We start from the raw sequence: 27,766 nt of genomic DNA, 5'->3' as shown, positions 1-27,766 counted from the left end.
ACACTTAAGAGAAACTTTATATTTTTACTGCTATAATATTCAGTCAAGATAGAATTACAGAGCTGTTTCTATTCCCTTTTCAAAACATTTGAAAGGGTTGATTCAGGCAATTTTCCTAAATTATAAGGATGTGATGCAGATGATAGTAGAAGTCCTGCAGATAACTTGTTCAGTATTTATGTTGATGTCAGCTACAGTAAATGTGATAAAATACAGCTCCCCCTTCTGTTCTCGGAAGGTAACTGGACACATTGCACATGAGGAGAAACAGGTAATTACCTCTCATCTAGAAATCAAACAAACCTGCTACCTCTGAATCACATTACTTTAGTGTTTTTTTTCTTCTAGCTGCCATCTGGGTCCATGATGTTTGTTTTCAAAAATACTTAGAGCAAATTCACATTAAGCTTCTGAAGACACATTTAATCGTTTTAATTTTGAAAAGCCACCATGTTTTTATTGAAATGATCCAATGTTAGAAGACATTTAATCGACTTCAACTTAGTGTCCGTTCAAACCATGAAAACAAAAATCAATAATCCATTAAAAACACTCCAATAACTCAAGTATGACTGCGTACACTGTCAAATAAATATTTGCGCCTCCTATGATGTAAAATACACTGTTCCACTTATAAATTAAGGCAGAATGCAGTTTATTCTGACTGCCACAAAAACAAATTCACTTGCATCTTTTATGCAAACCAACAAGACTGCTAAAAAAACTAAGCAGTAACACATCAGTAGAAAAAGAAATTATCAAAAACATGACAGTCCGAGATGACAACAAATTTCTATCACCTGCTTTGAGCAAGTCTTGAAATATTGCACAAAGATAAGGATTGTGACACAAAATAACATGGAAATACTAAATCAAAAAGCACTTAAGACCAAAATCTGAAGCTTTTGATGCAAATACTCCTTTAAGAGGGGGCAGGCAGATTAAATAGGCAATTAGTGAAGTATCGTGTAAATTATTGCTGGAAAAAAATGTTTTAAAAGTTAAAGTATGGGCAAGAATAATTTTGCTACTCAACTATAACAAAAGTGGTTTCTCTGTTCACTTTGTGATTAAAGTAAATCTGAACAAATACAGTACAAATGCTAATGCTCCACCTTTAAACCACCTTAAGATGAAAATGTTATGAGAAGTGTTTCACTGAGAAGGTAAACAAGGCAAAGTCCCTAAAGACCCCCTCTTAGACAATCAGATCAGATCTATGGGTTTGGGCAGAACGCCTAAATCTTCAAGTAAACTGTTTAAGTGTTTGTAATCTTCCATGTTAAAATATCAAACAGCTCATACACAATAAATCTGGCTGCACTTTAAGATAACTATGCTCACAAAACAACTAATTTATTCCGAATGTAAAATGTCCTTCCCAAATAGCTGTATGCCAAAAAGTACATATAGAGAACTGGGATTTAATAAATAATTCTGACATTCAACTCACAACTGCTAAAACGACAACCATACCAGAAGTGTCTTCAGTGGTTTAAACCTATCCAACCATCTCAGAAACATCTGCTGGACAGTCGCTTTCCTTCAAGTGTCTGTTTGGTTTTCTCAACTAATATTGGTCCATATGTTGTTCATCTTTCAAAAACCGAGGCTCGTCTCAGACACTGATGGAATCACTTGTCATAAGAATGTGTTTTTGCCTAACTGGGGAACTGTTATCTGCTCTTTAAATAGGCTTATAGAAAAGTCAAAATAAAACATGAAGTAAAGAAAATAACCAAACCAAACAAAACGTTCAGCAAAACAAAATAAAATTTAATGGTTTATGTTCAAAGTGAAACAACCAAAAGAAATGAAGAAAAGAAAGCAAATCTAAACTGAAATCAATAACAAAGGCCATTATTTATCACCAAACTTGAGATAAGCACTGGCTAAAACAAGTTTGTAACTTACATTAAAGCAAATAAATGTCTATGCCTCTAATAAAAGAAAAGAAACAAAAATTCAAACAAACAAAAAAAAAAACAACAAAACAAAAAAATAACTGAAATGAAAAGGGGAAAAAAACTGCAAACTGAGCCTGAATGATGCTGTTCTTAACAAGCATCAGATATAACTTTAGTACCTCTTCATACTATATTCAAAAACTGTAAATTTGTCTTTTGAAAGTCTGCTCAGAAAAACATCTGGTGTTTCAGGATCAAATCTCTCCCTGCCTTTGGTCCACCTTAATTCCCTACTCATCAGCTAGGGTTCAAATTCAACAGGACTCTCCTGAAATACAACTTAGTATAGTAAAAAGACACTTCACAAAAGGGATAACAAAGCATTTCCCTCCAAAGCTTGTTGTGTTTAAAATGGTGAACCTGTTCAGAGGGTGAAGAAAAGTCGTAGATTAACATCAAAAAGACTGATATCCATAGTAACCTAAAACAGTTTGGTTAAAAGTGCTTTGCTCTCGAGACAGTGAGTGGTACTGTAGGTTTGTGTCCACTGGATAATGATTTAAGGCATCTATTTCTACTTACAATGAGGATCCAAGAGTGAGCAATGCTCTTTTCAAACAACCTGGCAAAACATGAGCTCACCTTCTAATGTTCTTCACCTTCTTTAGACAATAAATTATCCACTAGGAATTTCAACACTTGAACAACAATTCACTGGGCTTCTTCATGCGCTGGATTTTCAGTGCACCGTTAGCCTGCATCCTTATCTAGTCCCAATGGTTAGACATGCAACACATAAAGACAATATTTTAGCTTTTTAGATCATTTAAGTTATCTTAAGGGTATGTGTTCCCTCACTAAAAATTAAAACGACTGAGTGTCAATGAGCCCCAACATTAAGTATAAAGATGGAGAGGGAAAACAAAAAAACAACCCAAAAAAACAAAACAAAAAAAAAACTTCGGCCCAACACTCTCATACAAAGGTGCAGAAGAGTAAACGTCTCATTTAACTCTGATTACAGTAAAAGCCAAATTGATGAGCCAGACTTTGCAAACACTTCTGCCCTCTGCAGATAAAGCCTGGTGCAGGTCACTTCCTTCTCTCCTCTACACCTGATTGTCCAGCTCTCTCTACTTGTGGCCCTTGCTGGTCTTAAAGGACACTTGCAGCATCCTGTCTCCAAGCCGGTAGCCATTCAGACTGGCGATGGCCATGGCAGCCTCCTCGTAATTAGTCATGGTAACAAAGCCGAAGCCCTTGCACTTGTTGGTGTTGAAGTCTCGGATCACCTTGACGTTGGTGACGGCGCCGAAGGGGCCAAACATCTGCCACAGGATGCTCTCGTCTGCGTCCTGGCCCAGGTTGTAAATGAAGATGCACCAGCCGGAGGTGGAGTTCCCAGGGACGCTAACGCCTCCCATGCCACCCATGTGATCAACACCCATTGGGGAGAACCTGAATATGATTATGTACCATTATAACAACTGTTGCAAATTCCCATCAAAATATAAAAAACATTACAGAAGCCAGATCATGGAAATGTGTTTGTACCTAAAACTGTGATTTATGATGTGCAACAACAAAAATTAAACTTTGCCTGTGCATCCAAAACCTTTTCAGACTGAAACAACAAATGAAAACTCTACCCTGCTAAAATACTAAACTTCTTCATGTGTTGATTTGCACTGAAGAGAAATGAGGATCATGTCACTCAGAACAGTAATGTAGACACGCAGGTCTTACCTGAACCGCTGTGCCTGGTGGTGTAGGGGCCCTCCAAAGCGCCTGGACTGGTTGTGGTAGAGCTGAGAGATGAGTTGAGTGTTCTTTGCCTGGTTTGGGTTGGCAGCAAATTTCACAGTGATTGGCTCAGAGGCTCCTGGCGGTTTTTGGCCATTTAGATTTTTGACTGCCTCCTCTGCCTCTGCTCGCTTGTCAAACCGAATAAAAGCCACCCCACGGGACACACCTAGGTACGAAAGAGCGGCTGGTGATCATCTATTTAGATACAAGCAGCACAACTACATTTCCAAATTAACCTAGCAGCTCCAAGCTGGCAGCTTTTTTTCCCCATTTTGCTAAACAAAAAGGTACACCAGTTACTGTAAGTAAATATTTTAAAAAGCAAGGAAGTCATTCACCTGTCGTACCTGTACCCTGATCAACAAGTACCCGGGAATTAATGATGTGTCCAAAACGTGAAAACATGTCCTCCACGTCCTTCTGGGTCATGGACTTGGGCAGGCCGCTGATATACAGGTTGGCATCCTTTATTGTATCAGAGCTAGGCCGTGCATATGAAACCTGCAGAAAGCAAAATCTGATTAAAGCTCGTCTGACACATGTACAAAACAAAGCAACAAAAAATATATAATTTACAATGAACCTATTGAATTATTGACTGATTTACATCAGGTATGTACAAGATGTAATCAACTTCTTCATGTAAAAAGTTATGCATTTATAAAAAAGCAGCATTTTTACTTGGACTAGGTAAAAGATCTGATTAACAAACTGTCACGTATGTAGTTTTAGGCATTACGTCTCCGGTCTGAGCAAAATGAGTGGAGTCAGAAGCGTAAAAGAACACTACAGCAACAAACATATGAAACCAAACTGATCAAAAGAGTACTTTTAGGTATTAAATACGTTGAATCTGACAGCAGAAAGTGTCAAATAAAGAAGTACAATTGAAGTAAGACTCAGACATGTCAGATGGGGCAATAAGTGAGCTCTAGTATCACTTCTTTGGACTGACACGTACTAGCTAGTTAGCGAACAGCACAGGAGCCACAGGAGAGTTATATGACATGACATCTTTGGTTTGAGAATTGTAGAACACCTTATGGCACGTTACCTTGATAGTTTTGGACTGTAGCCTTAGTCCATTCAGTGTACTGATAGCTCTTTCTGCATCACTAGGGTTAAGATAGTTAACAAATCCGTACCCTAAACTGTGGCCTAGAGAAAAAAAAGGAAAACAATAAAATAAAACAAAAAAACGTTGTATAGTTCAAAAAAAGCTGTAAACAAATAAATATTTAAAAACAAAAACAAATCTTAACATTGCATGCTAGTCTAAACAAACAGTTGAACAGGGCTGGACTGGTTGGAATAAATAAAACAAATCTACGTGGTGAAAAACTTTGAGCAAACTACTACTCAACTCAAACAGGAAATTAATATGGGATCACTTACAAAAATGTATTACATTATAAACTCTCTGGGAACCAGAGCAGCCAAAAAACAGACCTTTAGTTCATTGCCTGCCAATAAATACAAAAGGTCATTTGAAAAAGAATCCAAAACTTTCTAATTCACAAAGCTGAACCACCACCCACATACTCAGAGATGTTGCCACAACTTGTATTTTTTTCTAACACGAATCCTTTGTCATTTAAAACAAAATACTGTTTTCAAGAGTCGATCTTGTCTGCCACAGATCTTATCACTTCGGAGCGTAGCATACCTGCAACTTTGTCTCGAATCAGCTTGGCCGACTCCACCTCTCCGATGCTGCTGAAGAGGCTCCGGAGCTCATCCTGCGTCATGCTCTGAGGCAGGTAGTTCACTATCAGGTTGGTCTTGGCGTCCTTCCCCTCATCCCCTCCCATGTGGTCTTCATAACCGTTTGACATGTCATACACCTCCTGCAGGTCAGCCAGGTGGGACGAAAAACACAAAGCAAGGTAAACACCTAGAGCACACAGAGCTGCAATAATTACCAAGACCATTTGGTTAAAATTAACTGGCAACTATTTTTACTGTCAAATTATTGTTATTTTTTTAAAGCAAAAATGTAATGCATCCGTTTGTCAAATGATGAACTACTGCTTTATCATAAACAAAAAAGAACAGATGCTAATGGAATTCAATTCAAACATATTCCACTGTTGCCAGCTCTTCAATTGCCCACAGACAACCTATTATTTTTATTCTCCCAGCTTCAATAACCTCGTCTCCACTGTGCTACATCAAACAATCCCAATATATCACTCACACGGATTCAGCAAGACAAAAACAGGAGGATGCATCAGATACAATTACAACAGAAACGTGTATGTCATTTAAATTCGATTTTTTTCAATTCTCACATCTCTAGTTTTAATAATGTTCATTTAAGTCTCCACAAAAAATGTGCTAAAAGGCATTTTGACAACTACAGAAACCAGGGACTAAACTTATTACCTTCATAAAAATTCCCTGCTTCAACAATACTGCTTTCATGAACTTAAGCATTGGAGTTTGCACAACTGTCTGTCAAACATACATGTCTCTTAATTCATGTAAAAGGAAGTACTCTATTGTCAGTGTTAGGATGAGGAGTAGACATTTCCGGCCTGCCGTTTATTAAGTTTAAAAACAAAGATAAGGCTTTGTTTGCTTCCTGAATCATTTTACAGATTTCTCTTTATAGCACAGATAAACACAGAGAGTGCAGAATAGTCATTACAGTCAAAGGTGCAGAAGTTGACTGGATTTAAGACGCACATTTATATTAGTGCAGTTCTTGAGAGTAAGCCACTATGAAAATTTAAACTGTGAAATGCAATAAGAAGAACAAACATGAAATGTTTGCATTTGCAACAAAGGTTAACCCCTAGATTATCTCAATCATGTGTCAGACTGAAGTCTAGTCTGTTATCAAGACTGAAAAATCTGAGATAATTTTATTCAACAACACAAACTACCTTCAACGAGTACTTCAAGTACTACTCTAAAAGTTTCTTCTGCTAACAGTTGAGATAAAGAGTAGAAAATGCATCCTGGTGGACACATTTACTGGTGACTGAAATTCAATCAGCCCTGAGATGGGAACCAGTCCTGTGCTCAACATGACAGATATCCATTCATGCAAAGTAGGGGTTGTGATTGTGTATTCTGGTGGGTACAATACACTGCACTGAGAGAATGAATGAGTGTCCTGTATCGAACCATGTACACATGGACAAAGCTGGAAAACTAGAGTGCAGGTATTTTTGACACCCCTTGTCTTAATGTCATCCCACTGAAACATGTCATTTGTAATAAAAATTAAAGGCATGACTCCAATCCTTACTATGGAGTGGTGCTTTCTATCAAGTCTGTACATTAAATGCAGTTACGCCAACTGTGATTGCCACCTTTCTGATCATACTGCCAACATTCCCATGATAAGATCCCACAGTACAGATTGAAGTGGAAGCTAGGATCTCGTACTCACTTTCAAGTACTTAATGTGCCCTCGACGAACTGCCATGAAGACACTTCACTGCTCCTGAGGCTGGGTTGGGATAAGACAAAAATCCAATTACTCCATCAATGTAGAACAGTAAGCAAACAAGCAAACCCTTTGTTTGAAGAACATGCCCCGAGGACAATAAACAAAGATGTTTGTGAGAGAGCATACTTCTCAATTTGCTATAGAATAGCTATTTTTATCCAACAAAATTGCACATATAAGTAAAATGGTGAACAAACCACAGGAGTGATAAAGATTGAACACTTCTGTCCTTCAGAATCACATGGCTTTAAACGTTTGCCTGCTTATATGATTAACCTTTTGTGTAATCAATTAACTGCATAGCATGCAAGTACTCAGCATGCCAGACCAGAAAGCTAATAATGGCCCCAATGTGCTGCATTACTAGAATTTCTATATTCAAGAATTAGCCAATACATTGAAAACAATGTCATCACTGTCATGTTATTGATAAACTAGATTAAATGGGAAATAAAATACTCCAGGGACGCTAAAGCTTAGTGCATCCACCCCTTTTTGGAGCTGTGTTAAATGTAACAAACAAAATATTGATTGATATTGGATCTTCACAACTGTAACTAAAATCACTCCTCTTCTATACTATACTGACTAAAATTAAATATATCAAAACAATAATCCCTTAATAATAAAAAAAAAAACACAACCTGGACCTGGGTACGCAGTATTATAAAAGACCATGTAAGCTAAACTGTGCTGTTTAAATTTCACCCCTACATTTTCAAATAATAAACCCAAGTAGTCTTCAATAAAAACTAGTTTGGTGTGTCAGGACTTTTTGTAGTATCCACTAGAAAAGGGGCGTCGAAGTCGAGTAGTTGTAGTAAGACACATATTTGGTATGTGTAGTATTTGAATAACCGCAGAGAAAGGGGGGAAATAGCAGCTGTCGTCACCTGCTTTCTCTGAATAATCATCCTCAACCCTGCATCTCAGCTCACTATTAATTTACACCGAGAGAGAAGCTGAGACCAGAAAACGACCTGATATTTGTCCTACACCATATTTCACGTTACTAACGTTACCAGGCGACACTGCCTCTGGATTAACGTCATGGATAAATGTAATGCTAGGACTGGTTGATGTCATCAAAACTACAACTAAAATAGTTTAACACTGTTTTCTTAGCACAACAAACTTAGCTTCCATTATAGTGCAATTATTTTTTTAGTCCAGCTCATGAGGTGAGCTCCAGCTTGGAAACGTGCAGCGGCCTAGCTAGCGCTAGCATTAGCATGCTAGCACATGCACGGTCACTGCGTTTGATTACAACGTAAATATGTCCAGTAACGTTCGACAAAAACAATGCACCGTATTGCTTTCACAACTATAACGCACACAGACGACCACAATAAATAGATTTATATAAAGCGAGTACGTTACGTGGCGGTTTCTTGCCGGCTAGCTAGCTAAAGCAAAGCACCGCGTCCTTATTTTGGAGAGCGTCGGATCGACGCCTTTCTGTCCCCGCGCCTAAACCCCAGCGGCCTGCGAACAGGCCCCGGCGGCTAACGCTAGCCACCACTAGCTAACCAATGGCTCCACGGGCCGCAAGAGCAACATTTAACAAACCTACAAACAACAAAGCATCACACTGCATGGCGGGGATGCTTCAGGAGTCGTTAATCACGCTCCCCGGTCTTACCAGCTTGTTTGGGGTAGTTGCTATTCCCGCTTCCTTCTCCTATTTCTTCCTTTAGCGACTTTCACTTCCCTCCAAATCGGACTCACGCCGTGAAGAAGCCGAGGAAGAGGCTGCGTGATGAAACCCACCACACCTACTCCTGTGCGCCCGGTCACGCCCCCTGCAAACGAGACAGCGTGGTCAAGAACCCGTGAGCGTGAGGGCCTCATGGCACCAACCCACCGGTGGACGTGCACACGCAAAATCAGACCCATGTGCACCTCACGCAGTACCTGTGGAGCGAAAAGTGCCACATGCAGAAAGGACTGAAAGAACTTCATGTCACCTGTTGCAAGACGTTTGTTATTACGTGCTTTCCAATAAAAACATCAAAATGCAAGTTCTGCTAAGCAGGTCTACAAACACCACTGTGTGTAGACTGTCAGGAGCCTGTTAGGAGCAACAGGAAAAGAGGATCTGAACTGAAAACCATTTAAAATTATTATTTCATGAGTGAGTAGGCTACTTTTATTTAAGTAAATTGTCTGAGAACTTATTTCTCCACCAGTCATATATTCCTAAAAGAATAATGTGCTAATCTAAATGTCAATCACAGTTTCAGTTTATAACGAACTCTATTTATAAGGAATGTTTTTATTTTAGTTTTTATTTCCCATATTAAACATCATACACACCGTTTATGGTTTGGGCTGTATTACATGGTACAGTAGCCTACCGTAATACTTTCTGAGTAGATCTAACTTAAAATCCATTACAATATCTCCAGGATACCGTACAAGAAGTGTGGTAGGTCTAGTTATAAAGGATAATATAAGCGTATCCAGCACAGGAAGTAATGCCATACAGGTGTAATCACAAGCCCAGTGTAAATAAATGATGATTTATTTTACTGACCCTTCAGAAATTGATTATATCCCTGCTGAATGTTTAGACAAATTAAACAAGACATTACACACAAAGACAGGGGAAAAAGTGCTAATAACAAACCAACCCATCATAATGTTGGTCTTAAACACAGATCATCACTTCACATTAATTTGTCTGACCAAGTTACGCTGAAGATTATAAAGTATCTCCAGACAAGTGTAGGCAAAAAGGCCAGCACCTTCAAACTGATGGCAACAACTTGTGTAATACATCTTTAACTTCATCAAACATCTTTTTGGTGTCAGATAATCCATTAATTAACAGCACAGCTACCTTTCACAACAGATGTTTCACCACCTTTATGGATTTTAGTGTATTAGAGGAAACCTCCATTAATCACCTGTAGTGGTGCAGGTGAGACAGCTGAAAAACAGCAATCACAACAATAATTTGATCCATATAGTATTAAAGTATCTAGTGCATAGTATAGTGGTGTCCCATCTGTCACAGCGTCTTGAGTTTCACTTCAGTATATAGTATCATACTTGACATGTGGTTGAGGCATCATCAGCTGTGCAACAATGAGAACCAGAACAACCTGGATGATAAGAATGGAGAACAGGGTTCAGGTTAACTGTCCACTTAAACAGGTTCCACATATCTATGTTTAATTTTTCAATGCTTGTTCATTTCCTATCAACTGTAATGTTCTTAAAATATTATGTCTCTTTCACCTCCACTAGAAGAACCAGTGGGAAACCCCACATGACGAGCCTCAGCATAAACCCAAAAGCCATCTCCATCTTCACCTGGCAGCCCTGAAAGAGACATGGATTGAAAAATATTAATCAGACAATAATTCTGGACTGTTTTAATGTTCATGTTTTATTTAGATGCACATTTCTACCTGTGTGTAAAGCTGCCACGGCTGGTCCACAGTGCCATTGCAGGAGGGGAAAGTAGAGTTGCAGCATGTGTGAGGGACATGCAGCCCTCCAGTGCGATTAAACCAGGAGGTTTCTAGCCAGTCTCTGTAGCCATGGACACCACAACACTGCAACTAACAGGGGTTTAAACAGAAAATACACAATCATGCACAATCAGAATCAAATTTTGTAAATCCTAGAAATGGACATTCCTGTAATGTGAGAATTATTGTAGGAAAGGTTTTAGTTTTGCTTTTTTTTGTGGACAAAACATTGGGGATGGTGCTATGGATGATTTGTGGCTTGAGGTCTCAGTTTTGTGGAGCTGAGACAGAACATGTGAGTGTGATATGAATACCTATGACTCCATACACATGAATAATAAATGAACACACACACCTCCTCTTGAGTAACATCCACAGCTCGAGAGTTGGAGTCCTGGCTGCTGCCTGTGTAATTCTGAAACACTCCAGTGAGGGGAGCTATCTCTGAATCCAGCTTTACAAAGGGGCAGAAGTCACAATGAACATAAACATACTTTTATAACACTAGAATAATCTTTGATAATGCAATAACCACCCACTGCACATCTATACCTTTATTGCATGGAAATAAGCCAATGCAGAAGCCGTACTTTCCAGACAGAAGACCACAACTAGCAGATAAACAAACTGAAGACCAATTATTAGGTACAGTCTAAACACTGATACACAACCAAATATCTACATTCATAGACACACTCTGAACCTTACCAGCCCCTGCAGAAAGACTGAATCCCTGAAGCTCAGCCAGGAGCCAAAGGCCCCACTGATCACTAGGAATGCAGCGCTGACAAAAGCGAAGATAGCTGTAAGGATGATGTAGGAATCTGAAAAGAATGTGCTGCTCTGGTTGTACTTCATCAGCAGGTAGAAGCCACTCAGGCCGACCACTAACCCCACCACCTGGTAAATAAAAGTCAGTCAATAATACTAAACATACAATGTGATGTATGAGACGGGGAACCAAGGATAGCAGCTTGTTTTTTTACAATGTGATTTATTTCTGTCAAATTTAAAACAGCAGCTTGTTAATCTAGACTGGTCAAACACAGATAAGTACAACGCTATTCTGTTCATGTCATACATTCAGTCAATAGTCTATTTAAAGACAAATAAACAATCGCACCAACCCACGCAGGCACAGGGAGCACATGCACACAAGATACCTGAGCGACAGGTAAACCGATGTGCCGCTCACTAATTCTTAATTATAATTATAATTATAATTATAATTATACCAATAGGAATAAGAAGAAGTAGCAGTAAAATACCAACAAAATGTCTTTTTGTGTGTGTCCTGCCTGTTTATACTGTAGCTTCTGCACTTCCTTACTGTACGTGAACAGTGTTGTGTCATGTGATATGCGTGAACTCGTGAACATGCATATTTTAGAGGGCAATAAAGAAATAGTAACCTCATTCCTAAATAAAAGAACTGTGTTAGAAATATTTGAAGGAAGATCGTACCTACCCACAGAAGTTGACACAGCAGCTGAAGTGTTGTTCGGAGCGCTTTTCTCGTCTGATCACTCATTTTCGTTCTGAGCGACAGGACGAGGAGGGAGCGCGCTCTGGATGTGCGTAAACGCGACGAGTTTGCAACGACAGTTGAAGCAATAAAGCAAAGAAAATATGGTCTATTTGAAGTCAATCATAAAAGCCTGGAGGAACGCGAGTTATTGTGGTGCTGGAGTCTGGTTCAGCTTTCCTTCCGCGAACAGGGGATCGGCTTCCCAAAAAAAAAGGAACGCGGAAACATCTATATGGTAACAGCGCAGCGCAAAAAAAATCAACACTGAGAAATAGTTATTAAAAAAAAAACAGGAAAAAATGTCTAAAGAAGAAGAAGAGACCTGACATCATGTACAGGGTGTGCAGTGACGATTTTCATTCTATTGGAAGCCACCTGAATGTAATGACTGTGTATCTTATTAGGTTCCCCACAAAAAAAAAAAAGTTAAAATCTTTATTTTCATCTTAATTTGTGTTCAGTGAATGTGCAGGGTGATGGTTTGTAGTCCTACTTTGGATCCTGATGTATTAAGAAGTACTTGTAGCTGGTCATAGTGATGGTAATGTCACAACTATAAAGCTATAATTATAACAATAGGTCATATTTTATAAACTGTACAGTAAATAGATTACAGTTAAATCTAATGAAATTGAAATATATAGTTGCCAAAATAAAATTTCTTTTTTTTTTAAATGCCTCAAATTAATGCTGAAGAACTAAGCTTAGTTATAATGGTAAAATGATGAAGGATTTTTTGTCTCTAATATGCCAGGACTGTCCAGCAAGATGACCATTAAGGCCCTAAAACACTAAGAAGATATGATAAAGTACAATTTTAGAAGTTTTAATGGGTTTCAGTTTGTGCTTGTTGAGGTCACTGTGAGCTCTGTGTTCAGTGGTCTGTGTCAGAGTCTCTTCCTCTTCAGCAGCTGCAGTTGGTTCCTGCTGTAACAGTTCAGTGTCTCTGCAGTCTGACTGAGGAGGTTTTTGTACCACTACTAATCACTGTGTGGACAATACTCCGCTGTTAGCCAAATGTGAACTCTGACAGTAGTAAACTGCTGCATCTTCAGCCTGAACTCCACTGATGGTCAAAGTGAAGTCAGTGCTGCTTCCACTGCCACTAAACCGAGCTGGTGTTCCTGATTCAAGTGTTTTCACAAATTTTATCAGGAGCTTTGGAGGCTGTCCAGATTTCTGTTGATACCAGTGCATATACTCTTTTCCATCATATGTGAAAACAGCTTGGTTGGTTTTACAGGTCAGAGTGACAGTGGATCCTGGAGTAAAAGTCACTACTGGAGGCTGAGTCACAGTCACCTGAGCGCTGCATCCTGCAGACAAAAACAAATCCTTCATTTGTCAGCAGAAAGAAAGGAGAGAAAAAGCAGCACATCATGTTTGAAATGTTGCTGAGTGAATGAACCTGGGAAACAGCAGCAGCAGAGCAGCGTCCAGATGAGGATGGTGATGAGAGTCATGCTGGTTGTGGTTTGTGCTGTGTTGACTGACACATCTGAGTGGTGCAGTGTTGAACTCCCAGGACTATAAACCTTCTGAGTTCACTGGAGGATCAGCTGATGATGCAAAGCCTCCTCTCTATGGAAATGATTTCTCTGCTCTCAACACGCTCAACACAACGTGAGACAAAACAATAGAATTAATGTTTAGATTTACAATGATCTTAATGAAAAAAAAATTTGAAGCCGAAATGAGTCTTTTTAATTTTAGATTAATCTGGTTTCAGTTTATTACCAGTAACTTATTTCCAAAATCGAAATGAATTACACAGTGTAAGTAACTGACTCTTAAATAAAAAAAACACAATTTGTAATGTTCAGAGAACTTGAAGACTCTAGTTTATTCTTTTTGTTTGTTTAATAATGTGTATATCATGAATTTATTCTGGACAAAAGTGACATTTCAGTAGATGGATCATTGTTGACAGTGCAGCAGGTTCTTGTACGACCACTTGTATGTTGCTAATATTTATTATTTATCAAGCAAAGCTGAGCTCACAACCTGTATTCACATCAGATCAGTATTTATTTAATATTAAAGAAAACCAAATGTTTTAGAAGCTGAATGAACGTAATTCTTCCTTTTACTCAAACATTTATAAAATAACATTGTTTGCGAGAGTCTGTCAAGTAAATCTTTGTCAGGTCAAGTTTATAATATAAAAACAAGGTTAATCTCATTGTTATTGATTCATTTTGAAACTATTAAAGAGTTAACATCTGATTCATATTAAAAACAAAATGATTTCAGTTCATCAGTTTATCAGTTAATGCAGCTTTTCTTTGTGTTCATGCTTGATTTATTTTACATGTAATAAAAAAGAAGTGAAAGAAACAGATGACAAAGGTTTCAACTGTTTTCACACCAGAGTTTCAGCTCTGTTAGTTTCTGCATCTTCAGTCTGAACTCCACTGATTTTCAAAGTGAAGTCAGTGCTGCTTCCACTGTCACTAAACCGAGCTGGTGTTCCTGACTGCCGCTTTTTCGCAAGGTATATCAAAAGCTTTGGAGGCTGTCCAGATTTCTGTTGATACAAGTACATATCTTCATCACCACTGCTATCTCTGTGAACAGCTGGGTTTGTTTTAGAGGTCAGAGTGACATTGGATCCTGGAGTAAAAGTCACTACTGGAGGCTGAGTCACAGTCACCTGAGCGCTGCATCCTGCAGACAAAAACAAATCCTTCATTTGTCAGCAGAAAGAAAGGAGAGAAAAAGCAGCACATCATGTTTGAAATGTTGCTGAGTGAATGAACCTGTGAAACAGCAGCAGCAGAGCAGCGTCCAGATGAGGATGGTGATGAGAGTCATGCTGGTTGTGGTTTGTGCTGTGTTGACTGACACATCTGAGTGGTGCAGTGTTGAACTCCCAGGACTATAAACCTTCTGAGTTCACTGGAGGATCAGCTGATGATGCAAAGCCTCCTCTCTATGGAAATGATTTCTCTGCTCTCAACATGCTCAACACAACGTGAGACACAACATCAGGAAGAATACTATTGGGTTTTAAATTGTGTTTTTTTGATTCACCTTAAAATTCTTAAAGTGAAATTATAGTTTCATATCTTTAAATATTTCATAAATGTGTGTTATGATATTTTGGGGGGTTTTAAGCAGTTATTACAACTCTTCTAAAGACATTTTAGAAAACAGATAGTGGGTACATTCATCATTTAGTGAGAACAGAATTTAGAAACAATTTTAGTTCAAGAAGGAAAGTCAAGCTGGCTTATTTAAAATCTATTTTAGAGTGATTTAAACTATGAATTATGCAGTTGTAGAATGTAAATAGAGTCTTTTCAGTGCACAGATGCTGTGTTCACAGTGCAGGAGGTTTTTGTACGGCCTCTTAATGACTTTGTATCACTGTGGTGGACTTTAGGTGGAGGAACCAAACTCATCAATTACTGTAAGTAACAGACCTTTATAAATTCTACCACATTAAATACTTCACCAAATGTTTCTGTGCGATGTAAAAAAATGGGAATTATCTTAGATAAATATAAAGATAAATTAAACATTGTCTACATTTTTCTGCTACAGCATCTTTAAAGCTGTATTATTGTTAATGAAAACATTGTACAGACATTAGAAGCTTTTCATTTATAGTTGACAGTATAATACATGATGCTGATATTTATGTACATGCTGCAGTAGTAGATGTAGTTTGAGTTTGAAATTCATTAGTTTGAAGCCATGAAAAAGAAGTGAAACTTTTCAGTTATATATATTTACATATTTACTGTAAGTCATGTTCAGACTATCGTCCGTTAACAATGAGTGCTACACAATTGGAAAATTAAGGTCATTTGAACCATTTTCATTTATTTGTTACACCTTAATGTTTTTACGTCTCCAGTAAAATCTTGAGATATTCTTCATTTTTATTTTTTATTGCTTTAATTTTATTCTTCTGTAATTCTGATTCACTTTATGTTCATTTTACACTTCCACATTTATTTGACGTCTCTAGTTACAAGTTACGTTTTGCACATGTGGAATCTTAATGAAAATATGATCATCTACTAATTGATGATGTATCATTACAGAATAATCACTTGTCATTACATAAAGGGGTTGAAATCAGCTCCACCTTCACCAGCTGGGCTTTTTTATTTTACATCATGTCTCCACATTGACAGAAAACTTTGACCTGACTCAAGAATTTGAAGTTGTACTTCTGCTTGTGGTAGATTATGGTATCAGTCGTGGTCTTGAAGTTCTACTCCAGTCTTTAGTTTTGTACTTCTTCCTCTGACTTAGTACATGTTAGCATCAACCTCTGTCTTGTATCATAACTCTCTCCTGTTCAGCTCTATCCTACAGTGGAAGTTAATCTGCTCCTTGTGTGTCTCTGCTCTCTCCTCCAGCTGGTCCCACGGTCAGACCCTCAGTCTCTCTGCTTCCTCCCTCCCCTGAGCAGCTCTCTGGGGGTACGGCCACGCTGTCCTGTCTGCTGACTGGCTACACTCCTCCAGGAGCTGTGGTGAGCTGGGAGGTGCACGGGATGGAGGTGACAAAGGGGGTCCTGACCAGTTCAGAGGAGGAGAAGAACGGACGCTTCAGCAGCAGCAGCACCCTGACGCTGAGCAAGGACCTCTGGACGAAAGCAGAACTGTACTCCTGCAACGTCCTCCATCATGGCCACAGTCAGACCCAGTCCTTCCACAAGAACCAGTGTGAGAACTAGAGGAGCTGAATGAAGACACACACAGGAGCTCTGTCTGTGGAGAGCAGGAGGAACAAACCTGCTGCTCTCATCAATATGAGTTTGAATGTTTGTAGAGAAACTAGATGTTAGTGTGACAGAGAACAACACTGCTGGAAAGAGTTGGACAACAACAACTTAGAGACTCATGTGTGGAGCTCAGTACGTAGATATAAGTGTGTTTAGTTAGTTATGTTGATGGTTGCTGTTTTTGCTAATAAAGCTTGCTTTGATGAAGAATATGATGAAGTGTTGTGGTGTTTTGTATCATGAAGACTCCAGTCAAATCAAATCAAATCAAATGCTTCAGGTATGAGTGATAAGATAAATATATTGTTTTAAATTTATACATTTTTACTGAAAGTACCATTACACAGGATACATGTTGTCACAATAAAAATTAAACAAAAACCGATGTTAGTACACTGACGTTTATCATGTCATAAATCATGATTCATTTGTTCATTTGTTATGTGTCTATTTCTGCTGAGAGTAAACTGAACAGAACATGATGTGTTGTAAGTCCAATTTTTTAACAGTTTTTTTCACATAACTTCTTGCAATTTGTGTTTCATATAAGTATGACTGTAAACATGTATTTAGTGCTTGTTGAGGTCACTGTGAGCTCTGTGTTCAGTGGTCTGTGTCAGAGTCTCTTCCTCCTCAGCAGCTGCAGTTGGTTCCTGCTGTAACAGTTCAGTGTCTCTGCAGTCTGACTGAGGAGGTTTTTGTACGACTACTAATCACTGTGTGAACACAGCAGCACTGTTAATCCAATGGTAACTCTTAGAGTAGTAAACTGCGGCATCTTCAGCCTGAACTCCACTGATGGTCAAAGTGAAGTCAGTGCTGCTTCCACTGCCACTAAACCGAGCTGGTTTTCCTGATTCAAGTGTGCTAACAGATTTAATCAGGAGCTTTGGAGGCTGTCCAGGTTTCTGTTGATACCAGTGCATATCTTCATTACCATTACTGTCTCTGTAAACAGCCTGGTTGATTTTACAGGTCAGAGTGACAGTGGATCCTGGAGTAAAAGTCACTACTGGAGGCTGAGTCACAGTCACCTGAGCGCTGCATCCTGCAGACAAAAACAAATCTTTCATTTGTCAACAGAAAGAAAGGAGAGAAAAAGCAGCACATCATGTTTGAAATGTTGCTGAGTGAATGAACCTGTGAAACAGCAGCAGCAGAGCAGCGTCCAGATGAGGATGGTGATGAGAGTCATGCTGGTTGTGGTTTGTGCTGTGTTGACTGACACATCTGAGTGGTGCAGTGTTGAACTCCCAGGACTATAAACCTTCTGAGTTCACTGGAGGATCAGCTGATGATGCAAAGCCTCCTCTCTATGGAAATGATTTCTCTGCTCTCAACATGCTCAACACAACGTGAGACACAACATCAGGAAGAATACTATTGGGTTTTAAATTGTGTTTTTTTGATTCACCTTAAAATTCTTAAAGTGAAATTATAGTTTCATATCTTTAAATATTTCATAAATGTGTGTTATGATATTTTGGGGGGTTTTAAGCAGTTATTACAACTCTTCTAAAGACATTTTAGAAAACAGATAGTGGGTACATTCATCATTTAGTGAGAACAGAATTTAGAAACAATTTTAGTTCAAGAAGGAAATTCAAGCTGGCTTATTTAAAATCTATTTTAGAGTGATTAAAACTATGAATGCTGGTGTTCTACAATGTAAATAGAGTGTTTTCAGAGTACAGATGCTGTGTTCACAGTGCAGCAGGTTTTTGTACGGCCTCTTAATGACTTTGTATCACTGTGGTACACTTTTGGTGGAGGAACCAAACTCATCAATTACTGTAAGTAACAGACCTTTATCAATTCTACAACATTTAATACTTCACCAAATGTTTCTGTAGGATGTACAAAAATGGGAATTTTACTTAGATAAATTAAACATCGTCTACATTTCTCTGCTACAGCATCTTTAAAGCTGTATTATTGTTAATGAAAACATTGTACAGACATTAGAACCTTTTCATTTATTGTTGACAGTATAATACATGATGCTGATATTTATGTACATGCTGCAGTAGTAGATGTAGTTTGAGTTTGAATTTCATTAGTTTGAAGCCGTGAAAAAGAAGTGAAACCTTTCAGTTATATATTTACATATTTACTGTAAGTCATGTTCAGACTATCGTCCGTTAACAATGAGTGCTACACAAAAAAATACATGACTTCAAATTGGAAAATTAAGGTCATTTGAACCATTTTCATTTATTTGTTACACCTTAATTTTTTTACCTCTTCAGTAAAATCTTGAGATATTCTTCATTTTTATTTTTTATTGCTTTAATTTTATTCTACTGTAATTCTGATTCAGTTTATGTCCATTTTACACTTCCACATTTATTTGACGTCTCTAGTTACAAGTTACGTTTTGCACATGTGGAATCTTAATGAAAATATGATCATCTACTAATTGATGATGTATCATTACAGAATAATCACTTGTCATTACATAAAGGGGTTGAAATCAGCTGCACCTTCACCAGCTGTGCTTTTTTATTTTACATCATGTCTCTACATTGACAGAAAACTTTGACCTGACTCAAGCATTTGAAGTTGTACTTCTGCTTGTGGTGGATTATGGTATCAGTCGTGGTCTTGAAGTTCTACTCCAGTCTTTAGTTTTGTACTTCTTCCTCTGACTTAGTACATGTTAGTATCAACCTTTCTCTTGTATCATAACTGTCTCCTGTTCAGCTCTGTCCTACAGTGGAAGTTAATCTGCTCCTTGTGTGTCTCTGCTCTCTCCTCCAGCTGGTCCCACGGTCAGACCCTCAGTCTCTCTGCTTCCTCCCTCCCCTGAGCAGCTCTCTGGGGGTTCGGCCACGCTGTCCTGTCTGCTGACTGGCTACACTCCTCAGGGAGCTGTGGTGAGCTGGGAGGTGCACGGGATGGAGGTGACAAAGGGGGTCCTGACCAGTTCAGAGGAGGATAAGAACGGACGCTTCAGCAGCAGCAGCACCCTGACCCTGAGCAAGGACCTCTGGACGAAAGCAGAACTGTACTCCTGCAACGTCCTCCATCATGGCCACAGTCAGACCCAGTCCTTCCACAAGAACCAGTGTGAGAACTAGAGGAGCTGAATGTAGACACACACAGGAGCTCTGTCTGTGGAGAGCAGGAGGAACAAACCTGCTGCTCTCATCAATATGAGTTTGAATGTTTGTAGGGAAACTAGATGTTAGTGTGACAGAGAACAACACTGCTGGAAAGAGTTGGACAACAACAACTTAGAGACCAATGTGTGGAGCTCAGTACGTAGATATAAGTGTGTTTAGTTAGTTATGTTGATGGTTGCTATTTTTGCTAATAAAGCTTGCTTTGATGAAGAATATGATGAAGTGTTGTGGTGTTTTGTATCATGAAGACTCAAATCAAATCAAATCAAATCAAATCAAATGCTTCAGGCATAAATGATAAGATAAATATATTGTTATGCTTTTATACATTTTTACTGAAAGTAACATTACACAGGATACATGTTGTCACAATAAAAATTAAACAAAACCAATGTTAGTACCCTGACGTTCATCATGTCATAAATCACAATTCATTTTTCAGGCATTATGTGTCTATTTCTGCTGAGATTAAACAGAACATGATGTGTTGTAAGTCCAATTTTTTAACAGTTTTTTTCACATAACTTCTTCCAATTTGTGTTTCATATAAGTATGACTGTAAACATGTATTTAGTGCTTGTTGAGGTCACTGTGAGCTCTATGTTCAGTGGTCTGTGTCAGAGTCTCTTCCTCTTCAGCAGCTGCAGTTGGTTCCTGCTGTAACAGCTCAGTGTCTTTGCAGTCTGACTGAGGAGGTTTTTGTACCACTACTAATCACTGTGTGAATACACCCCCAGCATGTGCACTCTGACAGTAGTAAACAGCTGCATCTTCAGCCTGAACTCCACTGATGGTCAAAGTGAAGTCAGTGCTGCTTCCACTGCCACTAAACCGAGCTGGTGTTCCTGATTCAAGTGTGTTTACAACTTTTATCAGGAGCTTTGGAGTTTGTCCAGATTTCTGTTGATACCAGTGCATATACTCTTTTCCATCATATGTGAAAACAGCCGGGTTGGTTTTACAGGTCAGAGTGACAGTGGATCCTGGAGTAAAAGTCACTACTGGAGGCTGAGTCACAGTCACCTGAGCGCTGCATCCTGCAGACAAAAACAAATCCTTCATTTGTCAGCAGAAAGAAAGGAGAGAAAAAGCAGCACATCATGTTTGAAATGTTGCTGAGTGAATGAACCTGTGAAACAGCAGCAGCAGAGCAGCGTCCAGATGAGGATGGTGATGAGAGTCATGCTGGTTGTGGTTTGTGCTGTGTTGACGGACACATCTGAGTGGTGCAGTGTTGAACTCCCAGGACTATAAACCTTCTGAGTTCACTGGAGGATCAGCTGATGATGCAAAGCCTCCTCTCTATGGAAATGATTTCTCTGCTCTCAACACGCTCAAGACAACGTGAGACACAACATCAGGAGGAAATCTCTTGGGTTTTGTATTGTGTGTTTTTGTACCTAAAATTTCTAAAAGTGAAATTATAGTTTCATATCTTTAAATATTTTGTAAATGTCTCTTATTGTATTGTTTGGATTTTCTAGCAGTTATTACAATTCTTCTAAAGACATTTTAGAAAACAGATAGTGGGTACATTTCTGCATCATTATTTAGTTAGAACAGAATTTAGAAACAATTTTAGTTCAAGAAGGAAATTCAAGCTGGCTTATTTGAAATCTGTGTTAGAGTGATTTAAACTATGAATGCTGGTGTTGTACCATGTAAATAGAGAATAGTTTTCAGCGGACACATGCTGTGATCACAGTGCAGCAGGTTTTTGTACGGCCTCTTAATGATTTTTTATCACTGTGGTGCACTTTTGGTGGAGGAACCAAACTCATCAATTACTGTAAGTAACAGACCTTTATCAATTCTACAACATTAAATACTTCACCAAATGTTTCTGTAGCGATGTAAAAAAAATGGGAATTATCTTAGATAAATATAAGATAAATTAAACATCGTCTACATTTCTCTGCTACAGCATCTTTAAAGCTGTATTATTGTTAATGAAAACACTGTACAGACATTAGAAACTTTTCATTTATAGTTGACAGTATAATACATGATGCTGATATTTATGTACATGCTGCAGTAATAGATGTAGTTTGTTTTTGAATTTCATTAGTTTGAAGCCGTGAAAAAGAAGTGAAACCTTTCAGTTATATATTTACATATTTACTGTAAGTCATGTTCAGACTATCGTCCGTTAACAATGAGTGCTACACAAAAAAATACATGACTTCAAATTGGAAAATTAAGGTCATTTGAACCATTTTCATTTATTTGTTACACCTTAATTTTTTTACTTCTTCAGTAAAATCTTGAGATATTCTTCATTTTTATTTTTTATTGCTTTAATTTTATTCTTCTGTAATTCTGATTCACTTTATGTCCATTTTACACTTCCACATTTATTTGACATCTCTAGTTACAAGTTAAATTTTGCACATGTGGAATCTTAATGAAAATATGATCATCTACTAATTGATGATGTATCATTACAGAATAACCACTTGTCATTACATAAAGGGGTTGAAATCAGCTCCACCTTCACCAGCTGTGCTTTTTTATTTTACATCATGTCTCCACATTGACAGAAAACTTTGACCTGACTCAAGAATTTGAAGTTGTACTTCTGCTTGTGGTGGATTATGGTATCAGTCGTGGTCTTGAAGTTCTACTCCAGTCTTTAGTTTTGTCCTTCTTCCTCTGACTTAGTACATGTTAGTATCAACCTCTCTCTTGTATCATAACTGTCTCCTGTTCAGCTCTGTCCTACAGTGGAAGTTCATCTGCTCCTTGTGTGTCTCTGCTCTCTCCTCCAGCTGGTCCCACGGTCAGACCCTCAGTCTCTCTGCTTCCTCCCTCCCCTGAGCAGCTCTCTGGGGGTTCGGCCACGCTGTCCTGTCTGCTGACTGGCTACTCTCCTCAGGGAGCTGTGGTGAGCTGGGAGGTGCACGGGATGGAGGTGACAAAGGGGGTCCTGACCAGTTCAGAGGAGGAGAAGAACGGACGCTTCAGCAGCAGCAGCACCCTGACCCTGAGCAAGGACCTCTGGACGAAAGCAGAATTGTACTCCTGCAACGTCCTCCATCATGGCCACAGTCAGACCCAGTCCTTCCACAAGAACCAGTGTGAGAACTAGAGGAGCTGAATGAAGACACAGACAGGAGCTCTGTCTGTGGAGAGCAGGAGGAACAAACCTGCTGCTCTCATCAATATGAGTTTGAATGTTTGTAGAGAAACTAGATGTTAGTGTGACAGAGAACAACACTGCTGGAAAGAGTTGGACAACAACAACTTAGAGACTCATGTGTGAAGCTCAGTACGTAGATTTAACTGTGTTTAGTTAGTTATGTTGATGGTTGCTGTTTTTGCTAATAAAGCTTGCTTTGATGAAGAATATGATGAAGTGTTGTGGTGTTTTGTATCATGAAGACTCAAATCAAATCAAATCAAATCAAATCAAATGCTTCAGGCATAACTGATAAGATAAATATATTGTTATGCTTTTATACATTTTTACTGAAAGTAACATTACACAGGATACATGTTGTCACAATAAAAATTAAACAAAACCAATGTTAGTAACCTGACGTTCATCATGTCATAAATCACAATGCATTTGTTCAGGCATTATGTGTCTATTTCTGCTGAGAGTAAACAGAACATGATGTGTTGTAAGTCCAATTTTTTAACAGTTGTTTTCACATAACTTCTTCCAATTTGTGTTTCATATAAGTATGACTGTAAACGTGTATTTAGTGCTTGTTGAGGTCACTGTGAGCTCTGTGTTCAGTGGTCTGTGTCAGAGTCTCTTCCTCTTCAGCAGCTGCAGTTGGTTCCTGCTGTAACAGTTCAGTGTCTCTGCAGTCTGACTGAGGAGGTTTTTGTACGACTACTAATCACTGTGTGAACAATGCTCCACCATGGTAACTCTGACAGTAGTAAACTGCTGAATCTTCAGCCTGAACTCCACTGATGGTCAAAGTGAAGTCAGTGCTGCTTCCACTGCCTCTAAACCGAGCTGGTGTTCCTGATTCAAGTGTTTTCGAATATTTGATCAGGAGCTTTGGAGCTTGTCCAGGTTTCTGTTGATACCAGTGCATCCAGTCATCACCATCACTGTCTCTGTAAACAGCTGGGTTGATTTTACAGGTCAGAGTGACAGTGGATCCTGGAGTAAAAGTCTCTACTGGAGGCTGAGTCACAGTCACCTGAGCGCTGCATCCTGCAGACAAAAACAAATCCTTCATTTGTCTGCAGAAAGAAAGGATAGAAAAAGCAGCACAGCATGTTTGAAATGTTGCTGAGTGAATGACCTGTGAAACAGCCGCAGCAGAGCAGCGTCCAGATGAGGATGGTGATGAGAGTCATGCTGGTTGTGGTTTGTGCTGTGTTGACTGACACATCTGAGTGGTGCAGTGTTGAACTCCCAGGACTATAAACCTTCTGAGTTTCACTGGAGGATCAGCTGATGATGCAAGCCTCCTCTCTATGGAAATGATTTCTCTGCTCTCAACACGCTCAAGACAACGTGAGGACACAACATCAGGAGAAATGCTATTGTGTTTTGAATGTTTTTTTTGATCTACCTTAAATTCTAAAAGTTAAATTTATACGTTTTCAATCTTAACTATTTCTAATGTCTTTATTATATTTTGGGGCTTTTTTTAAGCATTTTTCAACTCTTCTAATTAAAAATTGGAGGCGTGTCCAGGTTATGTGAACCAGGACATAGCCTCATCTCCATCATCATATGTGAGAACAGGCATGTTGGTTTTACAGGAGTAAAAGTCTCTACTGGAGGCTGAGTCACAGTCACCTGAGCGCTGCATCCTGCAGACAAAAACAAATCCTTCATTTGTCAGCAGAAAGAAAGGAGAGAAAAAGCAGCACATCATGTTTGAAATGTTGCTGAGTGAATGAACCTGTGAAACAGCAGCAGCAGAGCAGCGTCCAGATGAGGATGGTGATGAGAGTCATGCTGGTTGTGGTTTGTGCTGTGTTGACTGACACATCTGAGTGGTGCAGTGTTGAACTCCCAGGACTATAAACCTTCTGAGTTCACTGGAGGATCAGCTGATGATGCAAAGCCTCCTCTCTATGGAAATGATTTCTCTGCTCTCAACACGCTCAAGACAACGTGAGACACAACATCAGGAGAAATGCTATTGGGTTTTGAATTGTGTTTTTTTGATTTACCTTAAAATTCTAAAAGTTAAATTATAGTTTCATATCTTTAAATATTTCATAAATGTCTGTTATTATATTTTGGGGCTTTTTAAGCAGTTATTACAACTCTTCTAATTAAAAATTGGAGGCTGTCCAGGTTTCTGTTGATACCAGGACATAGCCTCATCTCCATCATCATATGTGAGAACAGGCATGTTGGTTTTACAGGAGTAAAAGTCTCTACTGGAGGCTGAGTCACAGTCACCTGAGCGCTGCATCCTGCAGACAAAAACAAATCCTTCATTTGTCAGCAGAAAGAAAGGAGAGAAAAAGCAGCACATCATGTTTGAAATGTTGCTGAGTGAATGAACCTGTGAAACAGCAGCAGCAGAGCAGCGTCCAGATGAGGATGGTGATGAGAGTCATGCTGGTTGTGGTTTGTGCTGTGTTGACTGACACATCTGAGTGGTGCAGAGTGGTGAAAATGTGTAAATGTCTGTTATTGTATTTTAAGGAATTTTTTAGCACTTGTTACAATTCAGTTAAAGACATTTTAGAAAACAGATAGTGGGTACATTTCTGCATCATTATTTAGTTAGAACAGAATTTAGAAACAATTTTAGTTCAAGAAGGAAATTCAAGCTGGCTTATTTAAAATCTATTTTAGAGTGATTTAAATATGAATGATGCAGTTATAAAATGTAAATAGAGTGTTTTCAGTGTACAGATGCTGTGTTCACAGTGCAGCAGGTTTTTGTACGGCCTCTTAATGACTTTGTATCACTGTGGTACACATTTGGTGGAGGAACCAAACTCATCAATTACTGTAAGTAACAGACCTTTATCAATTCTACCACATTAAATACTTCACCAAATGTTTCTGTAGGATGTACAAAAATGTAATTATCGTTAGATAAATTAAACATCGCCTACATTTCTCTGCTACAGCATCTTTAAAGCTGTATTATTGTTAATGAAAACACTGTACAGACATTAGAACCTTTTCATTTATTGTTGACAGTATAATACATGATGCTGATATTTATGTACATGCTGCAGTAGTAGATGTAGTTTGTGTTTGAATTTCATTAGTCTGAAGCCGTGAACAAGAAGTGAAACCTTTCAGTTACATATTTACATATTTACTGTAAGTCATGTTCAGACTATCGTCCGTTAACAATGAGTGCTACACAAAAAAATACATGACTTCAAATTGGAAAATTAAGGTCATTTGAACCATTTTGAGTTATTTGTTACACCTTAATTTTTTTGACCTCTTCAGTAAAATCTTGAGATATTCTTTATTTTAATTTTTTATTGCTTTAATTTTATTCTTCTGTAATTCTGATTCACTTTATGTCCATTTTACACTTCCACATTTATTCGACATCTCTAGTTACAAGTTCAATTTTGCACATGTGGAATCTTAATGAAAATATGATCATCTACTAATTGATGATGTATCATTACAGAATAACCACTTATCATTACATAAAGGGGTTGAAATCAGCTCCACCTTCACCAGCTGGGCTTTTTTATTTTACATCATGTCTCTACATTGACAGAAAACTTTGACCTGACTCAAGAATTTGAAGTTGTAATTCTGCTTGTGGTGGATTATGGTATCAGTCGTGGTCTTGAAGTTCTACTCCAGTCTTTAGTTTTGTCCTTCTTCCTCTGACTTAGTACATGTTAGCATCAACCTCTGTCTTGTATCATAACTATCTCCTGTTCAGCTCTATCCTACAGTGGAAGTTAATCTGCTCCTTGTGTGTCTCTGCTCTCTCCTCCAGCTGGTCCCACGGTCAGACCCTCAGTCTCTCTGCTTCCTCCCTCCCCTGAGCAGCTCTCTGGGGATTCGGCCACGCTGTCCTGTCTGCTGACTGGCTACACTCCTCCGGGAGCTGTGGTGAGCTGGGAGGTGCACGGGATGGAGGTGACAAAGGGGGTCCTGACCAGTTCAGAGGAGGAGAAGAACGGACGCTTCAGCAGCAGCAGCACCCTGACCCTGAGCAAGGACCTCTGGACGAAAGCAGAACTGTACTCCTGCAACGTCCTCCATCATGGCCACAGTCAGACCCAGTCCTTCCACAAGAGCCAGTGTGAGAACTAGAGGAGCTGAATGAAGACACACACAGGAGCTCTGTCTGTGGAGAGCAGGAGGAACAAACCTGCTGCTCTCATCAATATGAGTTTGAATGTTTGTAGAGAAACTAGATGTTAGTGTGACAGAGAACAACACTGCTGGAAAGAGTTGGACAACAACAACTTAGAGACCAATGTGTGGAGCTAAGTACGTAGATATAAGTGTGTTTAGTTAGTTATGTTGATGGTTGCTGTATTTGCTAATAAAGTTTGCTTTGATGAAGAACATGATGAAGTGTTGTGGTGTTTTGTATCATGAAGACTCATTAGAAAATAAATAGATTTATCAATTATCCTCATCTCTGCAGAAAATCAAATGCATCAGGTATGAATGATACGATAAATATATTGTTATGCTTTATACATTTTTACTGAAAGTAACATTACACAGGATACATGTTGTCACAATACAAATCAAACACAACCAATGTAAGTATCCTGATGTTCATTGTGTCAT

At 38.7% G+C, this 27,766-nt stretch overlaps 2 protein-coding genes and 5 gene segments (V, D, J or C); 3 read left to right on the top strand and 4 right to left on the bottom strand.

The window, feature by feature from the left end:
- LOC113148689 overlaps positions 1 to 20,259 on the top strand; it is a 43,679-nt gene extending 23,420 nt beyond the window's left edge. Inside the window, 2 exon segments of the V gene segment in view lie at positions 18,681 to 18,714; positions 19,682 to 20,259. Of these exon segments, the coding sequence occupies positions 18,681 to 18,714; positions 19,682 to 20,001 (354 nt within the window).
- elavl1a (ELAV like RNA binding protein 1a) lies at positions 639 to 9,253 on the bottom strand. Of its 4 annotated transcripts, none has more exons than XM_026340476.1 (7): positions 8,816 to 9,253; positions 7,114 to 7,173; positions 5,380 to 5,560; positions 4,768 to 4,871; positions 4,061 to 4,214; positions 3,654 to 3,879; positions 639 to 3,365 (listed from the first exon to the last, which is right to left on the bottom strand). In XM_026340476.1, the coding sequence occupies exons 2-7, from the start codon at positions 7,147 to 7,149 to the stop codon at positions 3,041 to 3,043; spliced, it is 1,026 nt and encodes a 341-aa protein (XP_026196261.1). In that variant the 5' UTR covers positions 7,150 to 7,173; positions 8,816 to 9,253; the 3' UTR covers positions 639 to 3,040. The 4 variants fall into 4 exon arrangements, with proteins under 4 accessions (XP_026196261.1, XP_026196259.1, XP_026196260.1 ...); XM_026340474.1 differs by having other exon boundaries at positions 5,380 to 5,572; positions 8,816 to 9,248; XM_026340475.1 differs by having other exon boundaries at positions 4,052 to 4,214; positions 8,816 to 9,248.
- On the bottom strand, positions 9,444 to 12,429 carry tspan37 (tetraspanin 37). Of its 2 annotated transcripts, none has more exons than XM_026340478.1 (7): positions 12,121 to 12,429; positions 11,361 to 11,552; positions 11,205 to 11,279; positions 11,008 to 11,106; positions 10,590 to 10,742; positions 10,417 to 10,500; positions 9,444 to 10,280 (listed from the first exon to the last, which is right to left on the bottom strand). In XM_026340478.1, the coding sequence occupies exons 1-7, from the start codon at positions 12,181 to 12,183 to the stop codon at positions 10,209 to 10,211; spliced, it is 738 nt and encodes a 245-aa protein (XP_026196263.1). In that variant the 5' UTR covers positions 12,184 to 12,429; the 3' UTR covers positions 9,444 to 10,208. The 2 variants fall into 2 exon arrangements, with proteins under 2 accessions (XP_026196263.1, XP_026196262.1); XM_026340477.1 differs by lacking the exon at positions 12,121 to 12,429 and adding an exon at positions 11,921 to 12,046.
- LOC113148695 lies at positions 17,631 to 18,303 on the bottom strand. The segment is given in 2 exon segments: positions 17,631 to 17,969; positions 18,062 to 18,303. Coding segments are annotated over 2 exon segments (390 nt in total).
- Positions 20,260 to 21,711: 1,452 nt separating the features above from the next.
- LOC113148461 lies at positions 21,712 to 23,309 on the top strand (the record flags this gene model as incomplete). The annotated part of the segment is given in 2 exon segments: positions 21,712 to 21,835; positions 22,815 to 23,309. Coding segments are annotated over 2 exon segments (444 nt in total), but the record flags the coding sequence as incomplete, so codon positions are not given.
- A 570-nt stretch (positions 23,310 to 23,879) lies between these two features.
- LOC113148697 lies at positions 23,880 to 24,440 on the bottom strand. The segment is given in 2 exon segments: positions 23,880 to 24,220; positions 24,312 to 24,440. Coding segments are annotated over 2 exon segments (381 nt in total).
- Positions 24,441 to 25,869: 1,429 nt separating this feature from the next.
- Positions 25,870 to 27,537, top strand: LOC113148705 (the record flags this gene model as incomplete). The annotated part of the segment is given in 2 exon segments: positions 25,870 to 25,990; positions 26,958 to 27,537. Coding segments are annotated over 2 exon segments (441 nt in total), but the record flags the coding sequence as incomplete, so codon positions are not given.
- Between the last annotated feature and the right edge of the window lie 229 nt (positions 27,538 to 27,766).

Source organism: Anabas testudineus, chromosome 22, assembly GCF_900324465.2.
Source record: "Anabas testudineus chromosome 22, fAnaTes1.2, whole genome shotgun sequence".
Classification (NCBI taxonomy): domain Eukaryota; kingdom Metazoa; phylum Chordata; class Actinopteri; order Anabantiformes; family Anabantidae; genus Anabas; species Anabas testudineus.
This window is presented reverse-complemented; position numbering and strand designations above follow the sequence as displayed.